Below are 18,448 nucleotides of genomic sequence, written 5' to 3'. Positions count from 1 at the left end.
TTGCAGAAAATACTGTGTTTATATTCTTTAAAGAAAGGGTTAGTGAATTAAGTGAATTTTTCGATTAAGTGAATTTTTCAAGACCTCAGAGCTTTCCTTGCTTCTTCTAATAAATTGGAGAAGGATTGTCTGTGCAAGTTGCACAATTTTAGATTATACATTTTACCCTGAAGTTCCTTGTGTGACACCTTGAAAGAATTGTGGAATTTTATTGCTAAATATTTTTTCAGTGTTTAACATTAAAAATTACTTTAAGCTTCTTTTCAGATTGTCAGCAAAATATCCCATAAACAAATGCAGAAAATACCAGCTTTAATTCTCTCAGAAAAAATGTAATCTGATAATACTTAGAATTGCTAATGCATGAAATTGTGTAAGACTTGGTTTGCTTTTTTCTTTCTGGTATTGGCAAATATCTTGTGACAATTTTGCTTTAATTTTATAGTTTTAGATTGTGGGGGACTGACAGATTTAAGGATTTATTTGGATTATGATTTAATAACTTTTGGTAAGACTTAGAAATTTATTTTTTTCACCAGTTGCTACATATTTATATTTGTAGCCTACTCCATTGGGTCCAATGCATTCAGAGACTGCACTGTCATCAAACAGAGAAGCTTATCAGCACAGAGATAAGATGCAACAATCCAAAAATCAGGTAAAATGCTTTTATAAGACTGTCAGCATTACTCTGACTTTTATCTAAAGATCTGTGCTATGTTGTTGTTACTTTTATTATAACTTCAAAGTAAAATTGACTCCAGGTTTCTTTATTTTTTTTCGTTTAAGTAGGTCCTTGTTAATGTATTTCACATCTGTAGAGATTTCAACATTGTAATAAGTTACTTTTTTTTGATGCTATAATATAATTTACCATGCATCAATATTAAATTTTCTGCCTTTTTTTTTTTTTTGATTTCTGTTTTTAATCACGTTTCCCATTATCCTATATCATCTGTTGGGGTTTTAACATGCATTTCTAACATCTTTACTTTTTTTAAAAAAAAACAGGATAATGACCAAGGTAGTAAACATATTAAGAAGCTAAATCTTTGACTTTTATCTAAGCTTAGTTACAGGGTTGTGTTAGTGGGTTTTGTTCATTTTTTTAATAACGATTTTTAAAATTTAGATACTTTGTAACTTCTTTATGAATTTATTATACTCTGTAGGTAATGCTGATATATAGTCTATATAGGAATTGACTATGTAGTGCTTCAGTGCTTAAAAAAATAATTTATAATATTTTATAAGTGAATTGTTTATTTTTTGAATTTTTATTTTCATTTTGCATATTTTCCTAATACATTCAAAAAAACATAGGCAATAGATCATAGGGCAGCTTGGAACTCACAGCAGGCCAATCCACATGATTTGAAGGCTCATCTAGCAGCTGACAGACACGGTGGCTCAGTACAGGTATTTTCTGCTTCTTTGCTTGACCAATTGCTTTCACTTTACATATTGCTGGTCTCCTTTAATGCATGGCAATGATTCCTGCTTACCTCTTAAGCTTGCTTTCCAATTATGTGCAGAATGTACCTATTCTTTACAAGTTGACAATTGCCAAACTGAAATTAAAACAGGTGCAGAAAACTGTAGGTCTTTTTGTATGTGGAATATCTGCTGCATGCTTCTTACTAAAACAGAAAAAAATAGTCTAACACAACAGAATTATCTGTCTTTCTGAAGGAATATGTTCCTACATCAGTGTGACCAACTGAAGTTTTGACATTTGGTATGTTACTCAGTTTTACTAGCAGCTAATACGCTATTAGCTTAGTTCACGATTGTTCAAGTCACGCTTTACGTTCCTTAAGCAAACTCCAAATGAAAGCACTAATTGCAGATTTTACCTGAACTTCAACTGCTACTTTTCTTCAAACACTAGGAGACTAGAAGAATGTTTACCAGGACAGTACTTCACACTTATCCGTACAAAAATTAGTAGAAACCAACATTTTTTCCTTTATTATTTGTTTCTGTTGTCTTCAAAGAGCTTTTTTTTTTTTTTTTTTTTTTTTTCCTGGTGTACTCTAAACTTTATTTTTTGTTGTCTTCATCTTTGAACACACTCTGGGGTGGAATGGTTGGAACACTACATAAAAAAATCTAAATCGAATGCAGAAGGATTCAGAGTGCCAACTGCCAATCTGCATATAGTTTTGAGCTTTTGGTCTGAAATGAAAATAACTTATTTTGTAATGTGTTATGGGGAAAAATATATATTTTTTTCACCTGATGCATTTTTTGATTCTGAGAATAAAAGATACATACAATCCTTTTGAAGTTCTATGTTTTGGAAAATCGATGTCAATGTATGAAGAAAGAGTGAGATGTCCAGGGTAATGTAAACAATGCTGCAGTCTTAATGCTGTGATAATGAAGTGTCTTCTTCAATTGCTTTGAGATTTAATTTGAACTTAACATCCTTCAAATTTTGCTGCCTTCTGAACTACTGTTACACGTTGTGTAAGAAAGACTAATAGGTGATAATTACCACTGTGTATCAAGAAAAGTATAAAAATTGTTCTGAAGTTCCTAGTCACAAATATTTTGAATTTTTGCTACTATTATTAACTTGAAGATTATAATTCTTTCAATAACATCAATTTTAAAGGTAGTCATACATCCTTTGAGAACAGTATAGTATGTGGAATCAAAATTAGATTTGGAGTTGTGTCTTCCAGAATTACTACATTTCTTATTCTTTTAAGCTTTTAGGTTAGAAAAAAATTAAACTTATTAACTGCCAGTTCATAGAATTTTTAAATTGTATATTACTTCACTGTTCTGGCAATCTTAGTGCTTAAACCTATTATTATTATTATTATTTCTCTAATAAAATGTAAATGTTGCAACAGACTTTTTCATTGTAGGGTGCCTTACGTACATTTTGAAGGTGGGTAGAGTGGGAAGATTTTCTAGGAAACGCCCGTTGTCTGCATTTTTGTAAATATACATTTATTTTTGCCAAACAATATGGGTATTCTGAGTTCAGATAATGTAGATCACTTGAGAATAAACAGTTACCGTCTAAAAAGAGCAATGTGCAAAACTGCAACCATTTGTTCTGTCTTTTAAGAGCATGTTGTTCAGAAGGATGTTTTCAAGCCAGCTGAACTGATTTTGAAAGTACAATTAGTCATGCTTCCTTATTACAAGCATATATAAAACCATATAGTATAGTCAATTTAGTTTTGAGGCCTTGAGTGTTGTCAAATACCCAAATGCTGGGTATATATGTTGTCAAATATCTTCACTGTAATAATACTAACCAAGTCATGCTAGTGAGTTGGACCATTAGCTAGCTATTTTATCTAGATTCCTAATTGCCCTCAGTAAGCCAAATTTTAAAAGTGCCAGGCACAATTGTTCAAAGTAAGGTTGACTCTAGGAGGTGAAACTGAATTGTGGGTTTTGTTATTTTTTCTTTGTGTCATCAGTGAGTCATTGCATGTCTGTGAGATCAGTTGTATGCAGAATTACCAGATTTTCATCAAGATATGAAAATCTCTTGGCAGAGAACTTCCTTTTAAAGGAAGACATCAAAAATGTTGGTATACTGCACTACAGGTTTAATTTATTGTCATCTCTGGGATCCTTTTGTAGTAGTTTATTTAAACGTGTTAATGATTTCTCAGTGTTACATACTAAATTCAAGTGGACTGTCTGTTGGAGTGTGTGTATGTATCTTAGTATATGTGCTAATATTCTTAGTAATGATGTTCAGTTGGAAGCATTCAGGTTCTAAATGGTTTGATAATTAACAGTATTTTTTTTGTATAAATTTATCTTTATCTGGGCCTGTGTCACTGTTAATGTGCTTAATGTATCTAATTTTGCTTTGTAGGATCAGTTCATGTGAAAAGTTCAAATACTACTAGCAAACTGAATTGTAAAAGAAAAATGTCTAGAAATGGTCCTTTCTTCTGCTTATCTGTGTTTGGAATTAGATGAAAATGCAGTAACATCACAGTCTATCCTTCTAGTTTCTATAGCCTTAGTAATGAAAGCAACTTCCTACACCTCCCAGCAATTCACTCAGCAATGTATTATCTTTATTTTGTAGATTTTCCTCAGTTACCAAAAATGGTAGTTGTATATAACTGAATTATTTCCTTCTCTACATGAACTCCAAACCTCTTAAGCACTCAAAGATGGTAGTCATTGGAAGAGAATCAGCTAGGTTGAAAAAGACAAGCCATCAGACTGATGTACTGAGTCCCATGGCTAAACCATGTCCCCTAGTGCCATATCCATATGTCTTTTAAATACCTCCAAGGGTTGTGACTCCACTGCTTCTGTGGGCAGCCTATTCCAATCCTTAGCCACCTTCTCCATTAAGAAATTCTTCCTGTTTTCCAATCTAAATCTCCCCTGGTGCAATTTGAGATCATTTCCTCATGCCCTATCACTTGGCACCTGAGAAAAGAAACTAATGCCCTCCTCCCTCCTTGTTGTAACCTCTTTTCAGGTAGTTGTAGAGAAGGATGAGGTCTCCCCTCAGTCTCATTATCCAGACTGAACAACCCCAGTTGCCTCAGTCTGTCCTTGTTTTCTTGTCCCTTCACCAGCTTTGTTGCTCTTCTGTGAACACATTCCTGCAACTCTATATCCTTCTTGTAGTGAGGGGCCCCCAAACTGAACACAATATTCTAGATGGAGTCTCACCAGTGCTGCATAGAAGGGAACAACCACTTCCTTAGTCCTGATGGCCACACGATTTCTGATCCAGGACAGGTTGCCCTTGGTCTTCATGGCCAGCCAGGCTCACTGCTTGCTCATGTTCAGGTGGCTGTTGACCAGCTGACCAGGTCCTTTTCTGCTGCACAACTTCACAGCCACTTTTCCCCAAGCCTATACCACTGCATGGGGTTGTTATGACCCAAATGCAGGACCTGGCACTTAATGGTCATGCAACTGGACACAGCCCATTGATCTGGTCTGTCCAGATTCCTGTGCAAAGCCTTTCTGCTGTCAAGCAGATCAACAGTCCTGCCTAAGAATCATCTGTGAATTTACTGAGGGAACACTTAATGCTCTCATCCATGTCATCGATAAAAGCATTAAACAAAACTGGACCCAAGACCGAGCCCTGGAGAATACCGTACTGACTGCTGGTAAACTATTGAAAGAGGCTTGTTGAGCACTTCCCCCACCTCTTTCAGTACCCTTGGATAAATCTCATCTGTCCCCATAGACTTATGCACATTCGAAACATGGAAGAGGTCATTTACAGTTTCCCATTGAATTATAGGGGCTTCATCTTACTCTGTCACCATCTTCCAACTCAGGGGCCTGGGTACCCTGAGAATGATTGGTCTTACTAATAAAGACTGAGGCAAAGAAGGCATTAAGTACCTAATTTATAGCATTGTAGCTTATTGTAGCAAGCTACAGAACTTAGGACTGTAAAATCACACTCTTTTTAGCCTTACTGATGCTGGAATGAGAGCATTTCTACCACCTACTTCTTGAGCACTACCATTTAAATGAGTTTATTAATGTTTAAGTAAGTAAGTTTGATTAAGTTTGCTCATTTTACTGCTGCAGTTGGGTTAATTCTTGGCTTTTCATCTTAGACATTTCCTAGATCTATCATCTGCAGCAGTAGACTAGAATGAAACTCAGGGTGATTGTGATTCTTGAGAAACATGACTGTTGCGATTTTTTGGGCTACGAATATCCTTTGGTTTACTTACATCTTCAGAGGCTGCATCTCTTTCCAGAAATACGAAGATTGTTTTCCTTCCATCTAAACCAAGCCTTACAGTATTTTATTATATTTGGATGCATGTTTGCTGGATGTATCCGTATTACGTATATAGGAAGAAATGAGGTCTCGTTGTCTTTGAGCCCCCAGAGAAATCAGCCAGAGGGAGGTAGGACGGTCTCTTGGTACTCTTGGTGTAAAGGTTGCTGTAGAAGTTGGTGTAGAAGTTTCTTAGAGAAAACTGTATTCTTAAATTGATTAAACCAAAAACAAACATCAACAACAAAACCTAACAACAACAACAAAAAAACAACAAAATAGGAAGATAAATGCTATCTTCAAAAAGAAGAAAGACTTCTCCCATTAAAGGAAACAACTGTCAGGAAATAGTGTTCAATTATGGAGTTAGTATGAAGACTTTAAAGAAAAGAATCACCAAACAGGTTGTTACAGCTTCAAAAATGCCTCTGCATCCTCTTTTGTAGGCACATAAGCTTATTGGGAAACCCTGAAAATAACTTTGTTCATCATTACCATGTGACATTTCATTGACCCAAGCAGATTATTATTACTCCTTTAAAGTTGAAATTGATCACAGTGACTTCAACAGTGGTTTAGGAAGTTAAACAAAACAAACAACAAAAACAGAATCAACCCTCTCAGAAACAAGGAGAGTTTTTATTTCTATAAGCTGCTTAAGTCTTGCAAATGTTCTTTTAAGCACTGACAGAAGAGGTTCCGAAGAGGGTTCCGAAGAGACTGGTAGAGTTGTTGACAATGGCTAATACAAAACAACCATAAATCTTAAACTAGAGCAGCAAATCTTGTTTTGCTGATCTGCATCTCCAAGGTAGACCTCCTTCAGAAGTGACAGAAGAGCATAATTTTTTTTTTTAAAGGAAAAAAATGTTTAGATAAATTTTTATTCCTGTTGAAATATTTTTCTTTTAATTTTTGTTAAAAAAGGGAACACATCAAAATGGAAGAGGAAGCTAAAACATACCATTGAAAAATAATATTTATAGCTAGAGTATTAATGTTGAAAGGGCTTTAGAACTACCTTCATGTTTTGTGAATTTGTATGAAGAATATGTATGTGTTTGATGTATGTTTTTGATCCTGTTTTTTGAATCTGCTCTTCAAGGAGGTAGAGTTGAATAGGCACTCCTGTGAAAGAAGTGTGAAGGAGAATGCCATATGAAGTCTCCAGAGATTACAAAGTTGAACTGTGTTTTATTACTGAGAGGGATAAAAGTCCTAAATGTTTTCATTTGCTTTTTGTAACAAAAGAGAAAAATTCTGACTTATTGCAAATACCCTGGTATTTGGTCCAGAGAATGTCTAGACTGTTTTTTCCCTTTTCGGATGAGTGCTCTTTGAGGTACAATTGAAGGACACAAAGGAACCAGAATGCACTAAAGAAGGAGACTTAGGGGAAGACTGACTAAATTGCTATCAGAAAATGGCCTGGTGCCTTCCAAGGCTCTGAAGAGACATGAGGAAGACCAGCAAGCCTGATGAGCTGCATTGCTTTGCTTAGTCCACTCTATTTGAATGTCATGTAGATGTATGTTACGCTATGTTTCATGTCTTTTAGATATGAAAAAGGCAGAAAGTCGGGGATGCAGGAATAACAGTTGGAATGCATTCTATTATAGTAATTACAAGAATTACGGAATTAACAAAAATTGAGTTTTGAAGATGTAACTTTAGAAATTCATAAATGTGTTTCTGGCACTAGCATGATTTCAAATATTTCTGGTGATTTCAGGTAGTAAGTTCAACAAATGGAGAATTGAACACAGATGACCCAACTGCAGGCCGTTCAAATGTACCCATCACAGCTCCTGCAGAAGTAGAAGTAACGGATGAAACAAAGTATGTTCTTCTTTCTGTATTCTTTAGATCTGGTCTTCTCAGCTACTTCTATTTTTTTCTTGTTTAGACAAAGAACATTGTCTAAGCTGAAAAGGCACTGATGAGTGGCAAAGTACTGTGGTGCATTACTTAATTTTGCCCTTAAACATTTAAGTAATGGACGTTCTGTAGCTTGTACTTTTTAGGCTCAGTTTTTAATAACACATCTCCCTATACTAGAGAAGTGCATGCATTTTTTTATATTTTAACTAATTTTTAAATATTTGTATTAACGTAGTGTCTGACTACAAAAACATGAAAGATGTATAATTCTTTCTGTGTATTGTATCTGATTCTCTTTTTTCCCTTACTCTCTTTCTGGATAGCTGCGAGAAAGTTTTGAACATGTGGTGAGTTCTACAGCACAGGCAGGCAGAAATAGCCCCAAGGACTATTCTCCTTATTTTGTGTAAAACTCATTTCAGAGGACTTTAAAATAACAAGTCCAATTGGAAATCATAAAACATTTTTAATATCATGCAACAACTAACTGTTTTTACAAACAGATACCCACCTTGAGAAGCTATTTTGCCTGCTTCAGATCTTGCTTGTTCAAGTTTTGTAGTTTGTGGTGTGCCTTGTTCAATTATTTTTAGTGGGTAGTACAATATTTTTGCTATGCTGTTTTGGAGGGGTAGAAGTTGTTTTCAGGTGTTACAGCATTCAGCTAGTGTTTTAGCATCTAGAAAATAACTCACATGAACAAGCAATAAATGCTATATAATGTTTGAGCTTTGCCCATTACCTCTGTAAACAGTATTTACCAAAATATTAGTCTTTGTCAACTTGCTAACCAAAGCATAATTTCAGGGTACCTTAGAATTACAGTGGACTGAAAGAGGAAAACACTACTGTCTGTTAACACAAGATGGCTAATATAGATATATATTTTTAGTAGTAAAGTCTAACCTGCAAAGCAGTGCAGAAAAAAAAAGATAGATAAAGGCAGGATAACTTTCAAGATATTTTATAATTGTGCTTGGAATGGAATTTCAGAAGGGTATGGATCTAGCTGATTACAGAGGCACAGAAGCATGTAGCAGAAAAATGTAGTAAGCATTCATTAGTAGAATTTGTTTTCTAGGGCCCATTTTCTGAATTTTTAAACAAAGATAAAGTTCATAAAGTACAAGTTTTTCTTGAAGTGATTGTTCTGTAAGGTCTAGTTTTAATATGTATGATTTATGTGCATAAGTAGATAAAATAGTGAATGGCAGTGCTTATTGTCACACTTTTTGCATTGTCTTTCTATTGGGCACTGAGAAGACCAGTTCTTTACTTGCACTCTTTGCAGAGTGCTGTACTATTTTTATTTTTTCTCACAAGAATTCAGTTTTCTTATTTCAAAACAAACAAAAAAGGCCCAAAGTCTTGAATAAGAAGGTTATTGATAGGCTGCACATAGAGAAATTCCCAATTCCTTCCCTTTGGGTAAGTGCAGTGATAATCTCTATTGTACCCAGTGTATGTATATACAGGAAAAGATTAACTTTCCAAAGCTTTGGGTAATGTTCATCACAATTAAACCTACGTTTAATTGTATACAGGAAAAAAAGAGAATTCTCATAAACTAGGTGCTGCCAGGTCAATTAAAAATGCAGAAGTTATTTGTTCATTTACTGCAATATGAATAATGGAAGGACAAACAAGCTCTCCTTGAATTTTTTTTTTTGACCTAGACTTATTGTTTTTTATATATGAAATGCCAGTTCTTAATATCCTACTTTATGGATTAATCTTCATCTTCAGTAGGAAACAAAAAATAAATTTTCCTGTAGTGTCTGTTTAACCTGCAATTTCCTTATTCGCTATTCTGTTTGAACTTGTCTTATACTTTGTCAATAATTAAGGCACACCTGTCCAAAATTGCCAGTGTACACCAACGTATACATTATTTTTTCAGTAAGAATAATTCAGGAGGTTTAAGTAAGTTTACATTTTAACAAACTTAGAAACTTAGCATGACTATATAGTGTTTTAAAATACTAAAGAAAGGGAGCTTTCTTTAATGTGCTGTTTTAACTATGAATACAAATACTGCCTAGCTGAATTTCAGATCTGTTTCCATTTCAGTGGGATGCTGCAAATTAGAAAGGCTAAGACTTTTTCATTGAGCACTTAATTATTTTATTCATATAACACTCCATTATTTGGTGTATTATTTATTTATGTATGTACACACATGGAGTATAATATTTGAAGTCTATAGCTTGTCACCGTTGTGCTCCTCAGATGTTGCTGTGCTGCAAGCCTAACCTTAGAAGTGGGTCTGTCTTAAATTTACTCACTTGTTTTTGTAAAAAAGTAGCATTCAGTTCTGTCTCAAGTGTTACTTATTAAAGTTGTAAAGCAGGAAGAAAATCAACCTGATCACTGTTCTGCCCTGACACCTGCAGATCTTAGCTTCTTCAGCTGGTCTTCCATTTCTCATTGAGCAATTAGCAGTTATTTCAATAACTCTTTGCTAGACATCTTCATCACAACAGTTGCTCCTCTGAAGCATGTGTAGTTTGTGTAACCTGGCTTTGCCACAGGAGGAGAGAGAAGGACAAACAGAAAAAGGTGAGATGATCTGTGCTTTTTGCATCTCACATACTTTTAGTCACATGCCAGGTGATAAATGCAAAAACACAGCTACATAAACACAAATGAAAGCTGAAGTAGCTTTAGCATGTTCTGCTAGGGGGCAGTTGAAGTGATAGATGGGAGGATATTTAACAAAAAAAGGTTTAAGATTTGAAAAAGAAATGGTAGTATGCATAATACTAAGACTGCTATGTTAGCTACTATCACAAAGGTCACATTAGATTGTACAGAAAGTAAGTTGCTTCACTAGTTTCATACATAGAGGTTATACTGCCTGCTAGTATATAAGTTGCGCTGTATTTTAGCCACAGAGAAAGAAGTTAGGAGTCATTAAATGCTTACACAAAGAAAAAATAAGTTTCTTTCCTAGGATGAGATTTTTTGAAGTCTCATGCATGAATTCTCATGCATTCTTCATGCATATTGCGTATTTGGAGAACTTTGTGTTTTAATACTAAATAATGCCCCTCCATCCTTTGTAGATTTAAATTTGTATTCAAGCAGTGTAAAATCTGTACATGATAATGATGCCCTCTAGTGACAGTATTCTTAAGAACAAGTCAGTATTTCTATTTTTGCATGATGCTCTTCAAGAAATGATATACTTTGGATCACAGCTTCATTTCTTTCATGAAGTAAATTGACAGTTTATTCTGAATTCCCTTAGTCCCGTGTAAATTTGCATATATTTAAAAATGATATTTATTTATTTTTAGAAGGTTTGACAGATCTAGCATTACTAGGCTGTTAAGCATACAGTAAGTATAAAAAATACTTATTTCAGTAAGCTTGCAAACCAGTACTGTGATTTACAGTGCTCTGTGCAATTTATTTCTTCAATACTTTCTACACACATTAGTAAGACATTAATTTTCCCATACCAAATAACTGCATTTAGCATGATTAGTTAAATTCCCTTTAGTGGAATACAGCTTAATAACTTCTATCATTTTAAACTAATTGCTGCAAATAGAATACTCTTTATAATAGTATTATGCAAAATCCAGAAGACAGAGTTTATGAAAGCAATGTTGGCTAAAGGTAGCACTCTTGAATTCCCCATTACATGATTCTATTATCTGATTGACAGAAAAGGAGCAAACAAAATAAGCTATGGAGCAGGAATAAAGGGCAGTACAAGATCTGCAGCAAAGGATAGGTTAAAACAACTTGCTTGGAAAGAAAGAAAAAAAAAAAATCCTTGGATTACACAGAGGGACTAAGCAGTCCTAAACACTTAAGAAGTGTAAACTGCTGTTCCTTGGGACATATTCCATTTAAACTAAGTGAACTTAAAAGTTCACTTTAAGATTTGTTTTTCTAGAATTTAAGTTATCTGTCCACCACAATTTCATCTTCCTATAGTTACTTGTGTAATATGTGCTCTGTATATTAACTATGATTCTACAAAATTCTTTTGTAAGCTTTCCTCGAGGCTTCCTAATCTGGAACAGGTGCAAAAGTGATTTACTATCACAGTCCAGGTCAGCATTTCCTGATTTACAGGATCATAGACTAATCCACACTGAAAGGGAGGGACCACTGTAAAATACTTTGGTTTGATATGGTGTTTGTTGTGTATATATACATACATAAAATACTTGGGAAAAAATGGAGGTGAAAGGATAAAGCTAGGTTGGACTCCATACATCTGCTTATAAATTCAGTAATAGCTTAGGTAATAATGGATGTTAGTGGTTGTAGACAGCTGGTAAGAAAAAGGGCTAGCAGTTATGGGGAATTTCAGCTACAGTTGGTATTAACTAGCCTTCAGGAGCAATTATGTCTCTCTCATAAGTTCTTTAAGGTATACAACACAATATTGTTTCTGGTAGCTGTAAAAATATCACCTCTGAAGTTTCCCCTATTGAATTTTAATGTGGGTCTTCCTCTCCCTCAATAACCAATGTTTTTTTCTACTGAAAGTTACATAACTTTCAGAGCAGCCCTGGTCTGCCTCTGCCCACTGCTACCTTTTCAGTGACTGAGCAACAGGGTGCCATTGGAAATTTTGTGAAGGTAACTTACGTCTCCACTTACTTTGGATGTTCTCACCCGTTTTAGAACTTGATTTTTAGAATCCTATTCTCCTTGATTCTCAAATGCTTCTCCCTTTTCCCATATTCCAAATTAAGTTGTCAAGATTCATTTTGAAGTTTAATGACATCTAATGCTTGGTGAACTTCAGGACTTGCTGATAGGCTGCTGATACAGTAAATCTGTAGTTTTCACTTTTGTTGTATTTAATAGTTTGAGAAAAACTCTTCAATATCAGTATTTAGTATAGTATATAGCACTGCAATTGAGAATTCAGTAACCAAACAGCAGAAGTAACAGTGGCAAAATCTGCCATTTAAAATGCTTGCATGTTCAGTTTTGATTGTAATTAAAGTAGTATGAATACTTTCCTAAGTCAAAGCTTTAAATTCAAAGTGATAATCAGGAGCTAGGAGTTGCTTAAAATAAGCTAGAATACCATGACATGCACATGAAAAGTTTTATTTGTGTATTTGTTGCTTTCATCAAGTTTTTCAAAAATGCTTTAGTCTTCCTCTCAAACTTCTTCCAATCCTTTTTCCTTTTGTAGTGTATTCTTAGTTACTTTCAGACTGCCTCTTTCTGCTAAGTGAAATTGGCAGTATTTATCAGTTTCAATTTTAGTTTTCTTCATGTATTATGCAATGAAACAGAGGAAAGAATGTCAGTATACTTTAAAACACTTAAAGCTGTGATTCTCACTGCAGTGCTATCATCACAGTAATGAATTGGAGTATTAATTTTGTTACTGATGAAAGTAGTTTCCTAAAATATTTTTGGGGAGTAGCTTTGGGGAGGCTTTTCTAAGTTCTGGTTGACAAAAGAAGCTTAAGTTGGGTTCCTGTATTAGGCACAGTAGTGTCTTAATTGCCCAGTTCAGGTGATGCAAACTTAAGATAAGCTCAAGCTTGTATTTGCCATATAAACAGTTAATGTGAAAAAGTGTTCAGGTAATGGAACATTACTTATTTTTACAAATGCATTTTAAGTCAGTCTGAATGCCCATGTTTTTGATACCCTCACACAGTACTCTGGATTCGCTGCCTATTTTTATTATAGCTTTTTTTCTTTGACAGACCTTGTTGTGTCACCAGTAGCTCTCTCTGCTTCAATTTTTCACAAATAAATCAATCATATACTTAGAATTTATTCCTTGTGGAGGTCGTTATAACTGAGCTACATACTTCAAGAGAAACAAAATGCCAGCAGTTTTGGGGCTTCTTTTAAAATTGTATGCAATTCATGTCACACCTGCAGGTGCTGCTGTTTTTTCAAGCGAAGAAGAAGGAAAACCATTCAGCACCAGAAATGACTAGAACCAAGCAGAACATGGGAAATTGCTTATTTATTCAACTGCTGTCTTGTGATCCTGCAAAAAAAAAAAAAAGAGAAGGCATGAAAAGAAAACAACAACAACAACAACAACAACAACAAAAAGCACCTCTGTAATGACTACACGTTTTCCAAGGACTCCCTCTAAAACAATGTTATACTTCTGTGTTTTGTAGGTTCTCCTACATCTGTGTTTTGTTTCTTGAATTCATCTCTTCTGAAAGCTTTAAGGTTTTGTGACATAAGTACTTTGTTGACTATCAAGAAATGGACCAATGAAATGGTAGAAATGACCACTTTGTACAGCAAAACTAAACTTCAGAAGTATTTCTCCCATCCTAGAAAGTACTAGTGTTGAAGAAGTAGTAGCTGAAGACAGATGTCACAAATCTGGTATATGAGTCTGTAACAGCATATCAAAAGCAGTTTTGAAAAAAAAAAATGCAGAAGAAAAATATAAATGCACAGCCATTTGAAAAAAATATAAATCCTGCATTGACTCCCACTTCCTAACTGTAGCCAAATTATATCAGCATTAAGTCCTCTCTCTGATACTGTGGTACAGTCACTGTCCAGAGATGTTGAGGAGGTTGACAATTAGCTAACGACAGTTGTCTAAATGCTGATGATACTAATGAACCGAAAGTATTTCCTGTACCTTCTGTGTTTGGAAACTTGCTTTTGTTATGCTTATATGCTTGCTATTGCAGTATAGCAGAATTGACAAGAGCATTTGTACAAAGAATGCAGAAATTTGTATTATGTAACATTGCTTCCAGTAATGTTAGTAAGATTGAATTTACCTTCACAAGAGAGGATCTACAGAGGAATTATAAAAGGAGAATAAATGTGAATCTGGCTAAAGCAAAGTTGATATTAAAGCCCGTATGTTCACTAAGGTAAATGCTGATTGACAACATCTTCAACTTGAAAATATGGATGTGCCATGTAATATTAGAGATATGTTTGTAAATTACTATTCTCTTTGATTTAGAAGGGAAGGACAATGGAATCGTGTTAGGCTTCTCTCTTCTCTGCATATTAGCCCATAACAGCCAAATTATTATTATTATTATTATTTTCTGGAATTTTCTAATACTTCAGTGTGTAGTATTGCTAGTACAATAGGATGGCAAGGACGGGTCAGGTACTTTTACCACAGTCCAATGAAGTGCCTGCAATATGAACAAACCAGCACTTTTGTAGACAAGGCAGCCCATTTTATATTCTCTTTTAAAGAAAATACATGCTTTATTTAAAGCCATAATGACAGAGGTGTACTTTTGTCATGTTTAGCTGCTAGTTACTTTAAAAAAGGGTATAAAAGCTTGAAGTGACTAGACAGATTTGTTGACCAAAAATCAGATTAATTATCTCCATGATTTTAAAGGTCTTCTAAAACTAACTAGTGATTTGTGTGTATGTGTGTGTGTATGTGTCCGCAAATGCCTTTTGGCATACATATTTATTTCAAGCTGTTTTGTGGTAACACTTAAAATGTATATTAAAAATAAATGCACACCTTTAAATTCATTATTGCATTTATGGGGATTTTAATTGTATTTTGTAATTTATTCTTCCTTAATGGCCGATAGTGTAGCATATTGTTTGGGTTATTTGCTCAGTGAATACATGGTATACTTTGATATTTTTCATTATTACTGTTCATGATTTTAAGGTTTTGTTTTATAAAAAAAAATCAAGAACAACAAAACTGAACTTGGCCTACAAAAACATACTATATAACTTTGGTCATAAGTTTCCTCTTCACCTGTTTTCACTGTTGATTATTTTAAACTCAGAGTTGCCTTTTTTTTTTTTTTAAAAAAAATAAATTTAAAAGGTAGGAGGTTTCTTGACAATTCTCATATGAAAATGCATCCCTCTTTTAGTATTAGACCAAATTTGTTACTTTATCATGTTTGTAAATATTTGTCATATGTGTATTTCTCACGTACCTAATTGGTTTTGTTGTCTGAAGCTTTTGACCTGTATAGTGTTTGTAGATTCTGAACACAGCACACATATCAAGAAAATACATATATTATGGACTTGAAATATTCAGAAGTATGAAAGCTGCGTACTTGCTGAAATGACCACTATCCAGGCACCTGCTTTTCAGCAATATTTTCAAGTGTTTAGTTGTAATGCAGAAGAAGGTTTTCTTTTAGCAAAACCAACTGTTCATTTGTAAGTTATGCAGATTTATTTGTGTTATGAAAATATGATTTGCATTTCTATATTTTGTTACCTGTCCAGGCTAATGAAGTCAACATTGCCTGGATGTCTAAATAATAAAATACACTCCTATTTAAGTGTAAGAGAAGAGAACTTAAGGTAGGTTTTTTCCCCTTTCCTACAGTCTTGGATGAAATGATGGAAAATGTTATTTGAAAAACTGCTCAACTGTTTTAATATTTTTCGATGTCAAGAAATTTGAAAGTAAGTTACTCAAAATACTACTTCAACATTGCAGTTATAGGTATGTCTGCTTAGTTAACAGGTGTTATTCTTAAGTTTTAATACACCTAGTGATAACAATGGAGAGAAGAGACTTCAGTAAATGTTTCAAATGAGGAAATCTACTCAGGATCTCTTTGGGTTGCTGTCTGTGCCACAAGGAATAAAAACCATCAGACATACTATGATGTGGAATAGATGTCTTAATTTTGAAAGACAGGTATCTAAAAAAGATAAATACAGCTAATTCTTCCATCACAAACTTTCGTTCAATAGAGGTGATCAGTGCTCGCTGTAAAACATTTGATAGCTCTAAAAATAAAAATGTTATAAACTTGATTATATAAACTAAAACTGATATAAACTTGAAAAATGTTAATAGGCAAAATGGTTTGCTAGACCTCTAATTCATATTTCTAGCGCTTTGCTTTGTAGGCCGTGTTTTCATTTGATTGTGCTCTTACATATTTATAAAACTAATGTAATATATATTTTTTTCAAGTTCATGTTTTATTTTAATTTAATCTAAAGTTTTCCTCTGAACTTTTTTGAGACTTGGATTTTTAACACCTGAGAGCTTAAAAAGTACACTCATGCATTTTTTCTGTAGTATTTTAGGAGCTTTTAGGAGCTTTTTTGGAGGATAATAATACCTTCTGTAATGACATTGATAGTAGAATCAAGTGCACTCTCAGCAAGTTTGCAGATGACTGAAATTTGTGTGGTGGTGCACTTGACATATGGTAGAAAGAATGCCATCCAGATGGACATGAACATGCTTGAGAAATGTGCCCACTTGAACCCAGTGAAGGCCTAGAGCAAGATGCTGCACTTGGATTCAGGCAATCCAAAGCATTAATAGGCTGGGGGTAAAAGCATAGGGAGCAGCCCTGAGAAGAAGGACCTGAGGGTGTTGGTTAGTGAGAAGCTCCACATGAGCCATCAATGTGTGCTTGCAGGCCAGAAAGCCAAACATGTCCTGGGCTTCATCAAAAGCAGCATGGCCAGCAGGGGGAGGGAGGGGATTCTCCTCCACTGCTCCACTCTTCTGAGACCCCACCTGGAGCCCTGCATTCAGCTCTTAAGCCCCCAATACAAGAATGACAGAATGGATCTAGAGGAGAGCCGTAAGAATGACCAGAGGGCTCAAGGACTTCTCCAGGCTGAGGGAGTTGAGGTTGTTCAGCTGGGGAGTGAGAAGGCACTGAGGAGACTTAAAGTGGGCTTGTAAAAAAGACAGTGACTTTTTACAAGGAAGGACGTGTAGTGACAGGACAAAGTGTAACAATTTTAAACTTAAAAAAAAAAAAAAAAAGGTTTAGATTAGATACAAGGAAGAAATCCTTGACTTGGGAGGTGATGAGACACTGGAACAGGTTGCCCATGGGGGTTGTGAATGCCCCATCCCTGAAAATGCTCAAGGCTAGATTGGATGGGGCTTTGGGTAATCTGTTCTAATGACTGGTATCTAGTCCTGTCTAGTAACACACTGTCATAATTCTGTAATGCAGTGTCTTAATAGTGAAGTCTACAAATAGCGTATAAAACAGTGAATATTCTGTACTGGTTGTAAGACATTCAGTATCACCACTGAATTCCATGGTTAATATGATAGCATGTTTTTAAGTGCAATTTTTTAGGGACTTATTAATTGAGCTGATAGCTCTCAAACTACTAAATGCATGCACTAATCAAGTTTTGAGCCATTTGCCCTGCATTTTGATCTATTGTAATTATAGATCACATATGAGTGCATTAATAGGCAATAGTATTCTACAGCTGGTTGCCATTTGTGTATCTCCTATTGAAATAACAGTAATGACCTCATTCCAATCCCCATATAGCATCATCTTTTTTTTCTGAATACTATGGTGTATTAAATCAACATTGCTGGATTTCATTGGATACATCTGGCATGCTTTGGTTTTATTGCTGTTACTGTTAAGGTTATTTCTATCAAGTTCCATATTTTCACAGACACAGTCCCTGCCTCATCTAATCTATTCTTGTACAGGTGCAACACCTTGACAGTAAGCATTTGTATAACACCCACCCTTACTTAATACAAGCTTCTTTACCTCTCTTTCCCAGTCTAACTGCATAGCTGGTAAATTTCAAGTCTCCCAACAAATTTAATCCCGTGTGGAAAGGGGGAAGGGCCAAGGTAAGGATTTTTGTGAGCCAGAAGCTTGGCTGGCTAAGGTCACCAGCATGGAGCTATTGAGAGAGAGAGAGGCCCGGACTAAAACATTTTGTACTACCTGTGTAGATTAAAAACTGATATTGCTGCTGATTTATTTTATTTTTTATTTTATTTTTTATTTTATTTTTTATTTTATTTTTTATTTTATTTTTTATTTTATTTTTTATTTTATTTTTTATTTTATTTTTTATTTTATT

General features: G+C 34.6%; 1 protein-coding gene across 9 annotated transcripts in view; it reads left to right on the top strand.

Moving 5' to 3' along the window:
* Positions 1-15,909, top strand: part of CSNK1G3 (casein kinase 1 gamma 3) — a 70,925-nt gene extending 55,016 nt beyond the window's left edge. For 2 of the 9 annotated variants that reach the window (XM_035310218.1, XM_035310227.1), the window contains 6 exons: positions 563-658; positions 1,324-1,419; positions 7,488-7,594; positions 7,960-7,983; positions 12,146-12,238; positions 13,514-15,607. In XM_035310218.1, coding sequence (XP_035166109.1) covers positions 563-658; positions 1,324-1,419; positions 7,488-7,594; positions 7,960-7,983; positions 12,146-12,203 — 381 coding nt within the window. In that variant the 3' untranslated portion in view covers positions 12,204-12,238; positions 13,514-15,607. Of the gene's footprint in view, positions 1-562; positions 659-1,323; positions 1,420-7,487; positions 7,695-7,959; positions 7,984-12,145; positions 12,239-13,513 lie in introns of all 9 variants that reach the window. The other 7 variants (XM_035310220.1, XM_035310225.1, XM_035310223.1 and 4 more) reach the window with 7 other exon arrangements.
* Positions 15,910-18,448: the final 2,539 nt, after the last annotated feature.

The sequence above is a fragment of the Oxyura jamaicensis genome, chromosome Z (assembly GCF_011077185.1).
Source record: "Oxyura jamaicensis isolate SHBP4307 breed ruddy duck chromosome Z, BPBGC_Ojam_1.0, whole genome shotgun sequence".
Taxonomy (NCBI): domain Eukaryota; kingdom Metazoa; phylum Chordata; class Aves; order Anseriformes; family Anatidae; genus Oxyura; species Oxyura jamaicensis.
Note: the sequence above shows the minus strand (reverse complement) of the source record. Positions and strands in the feature narration are given on the sequence as shown.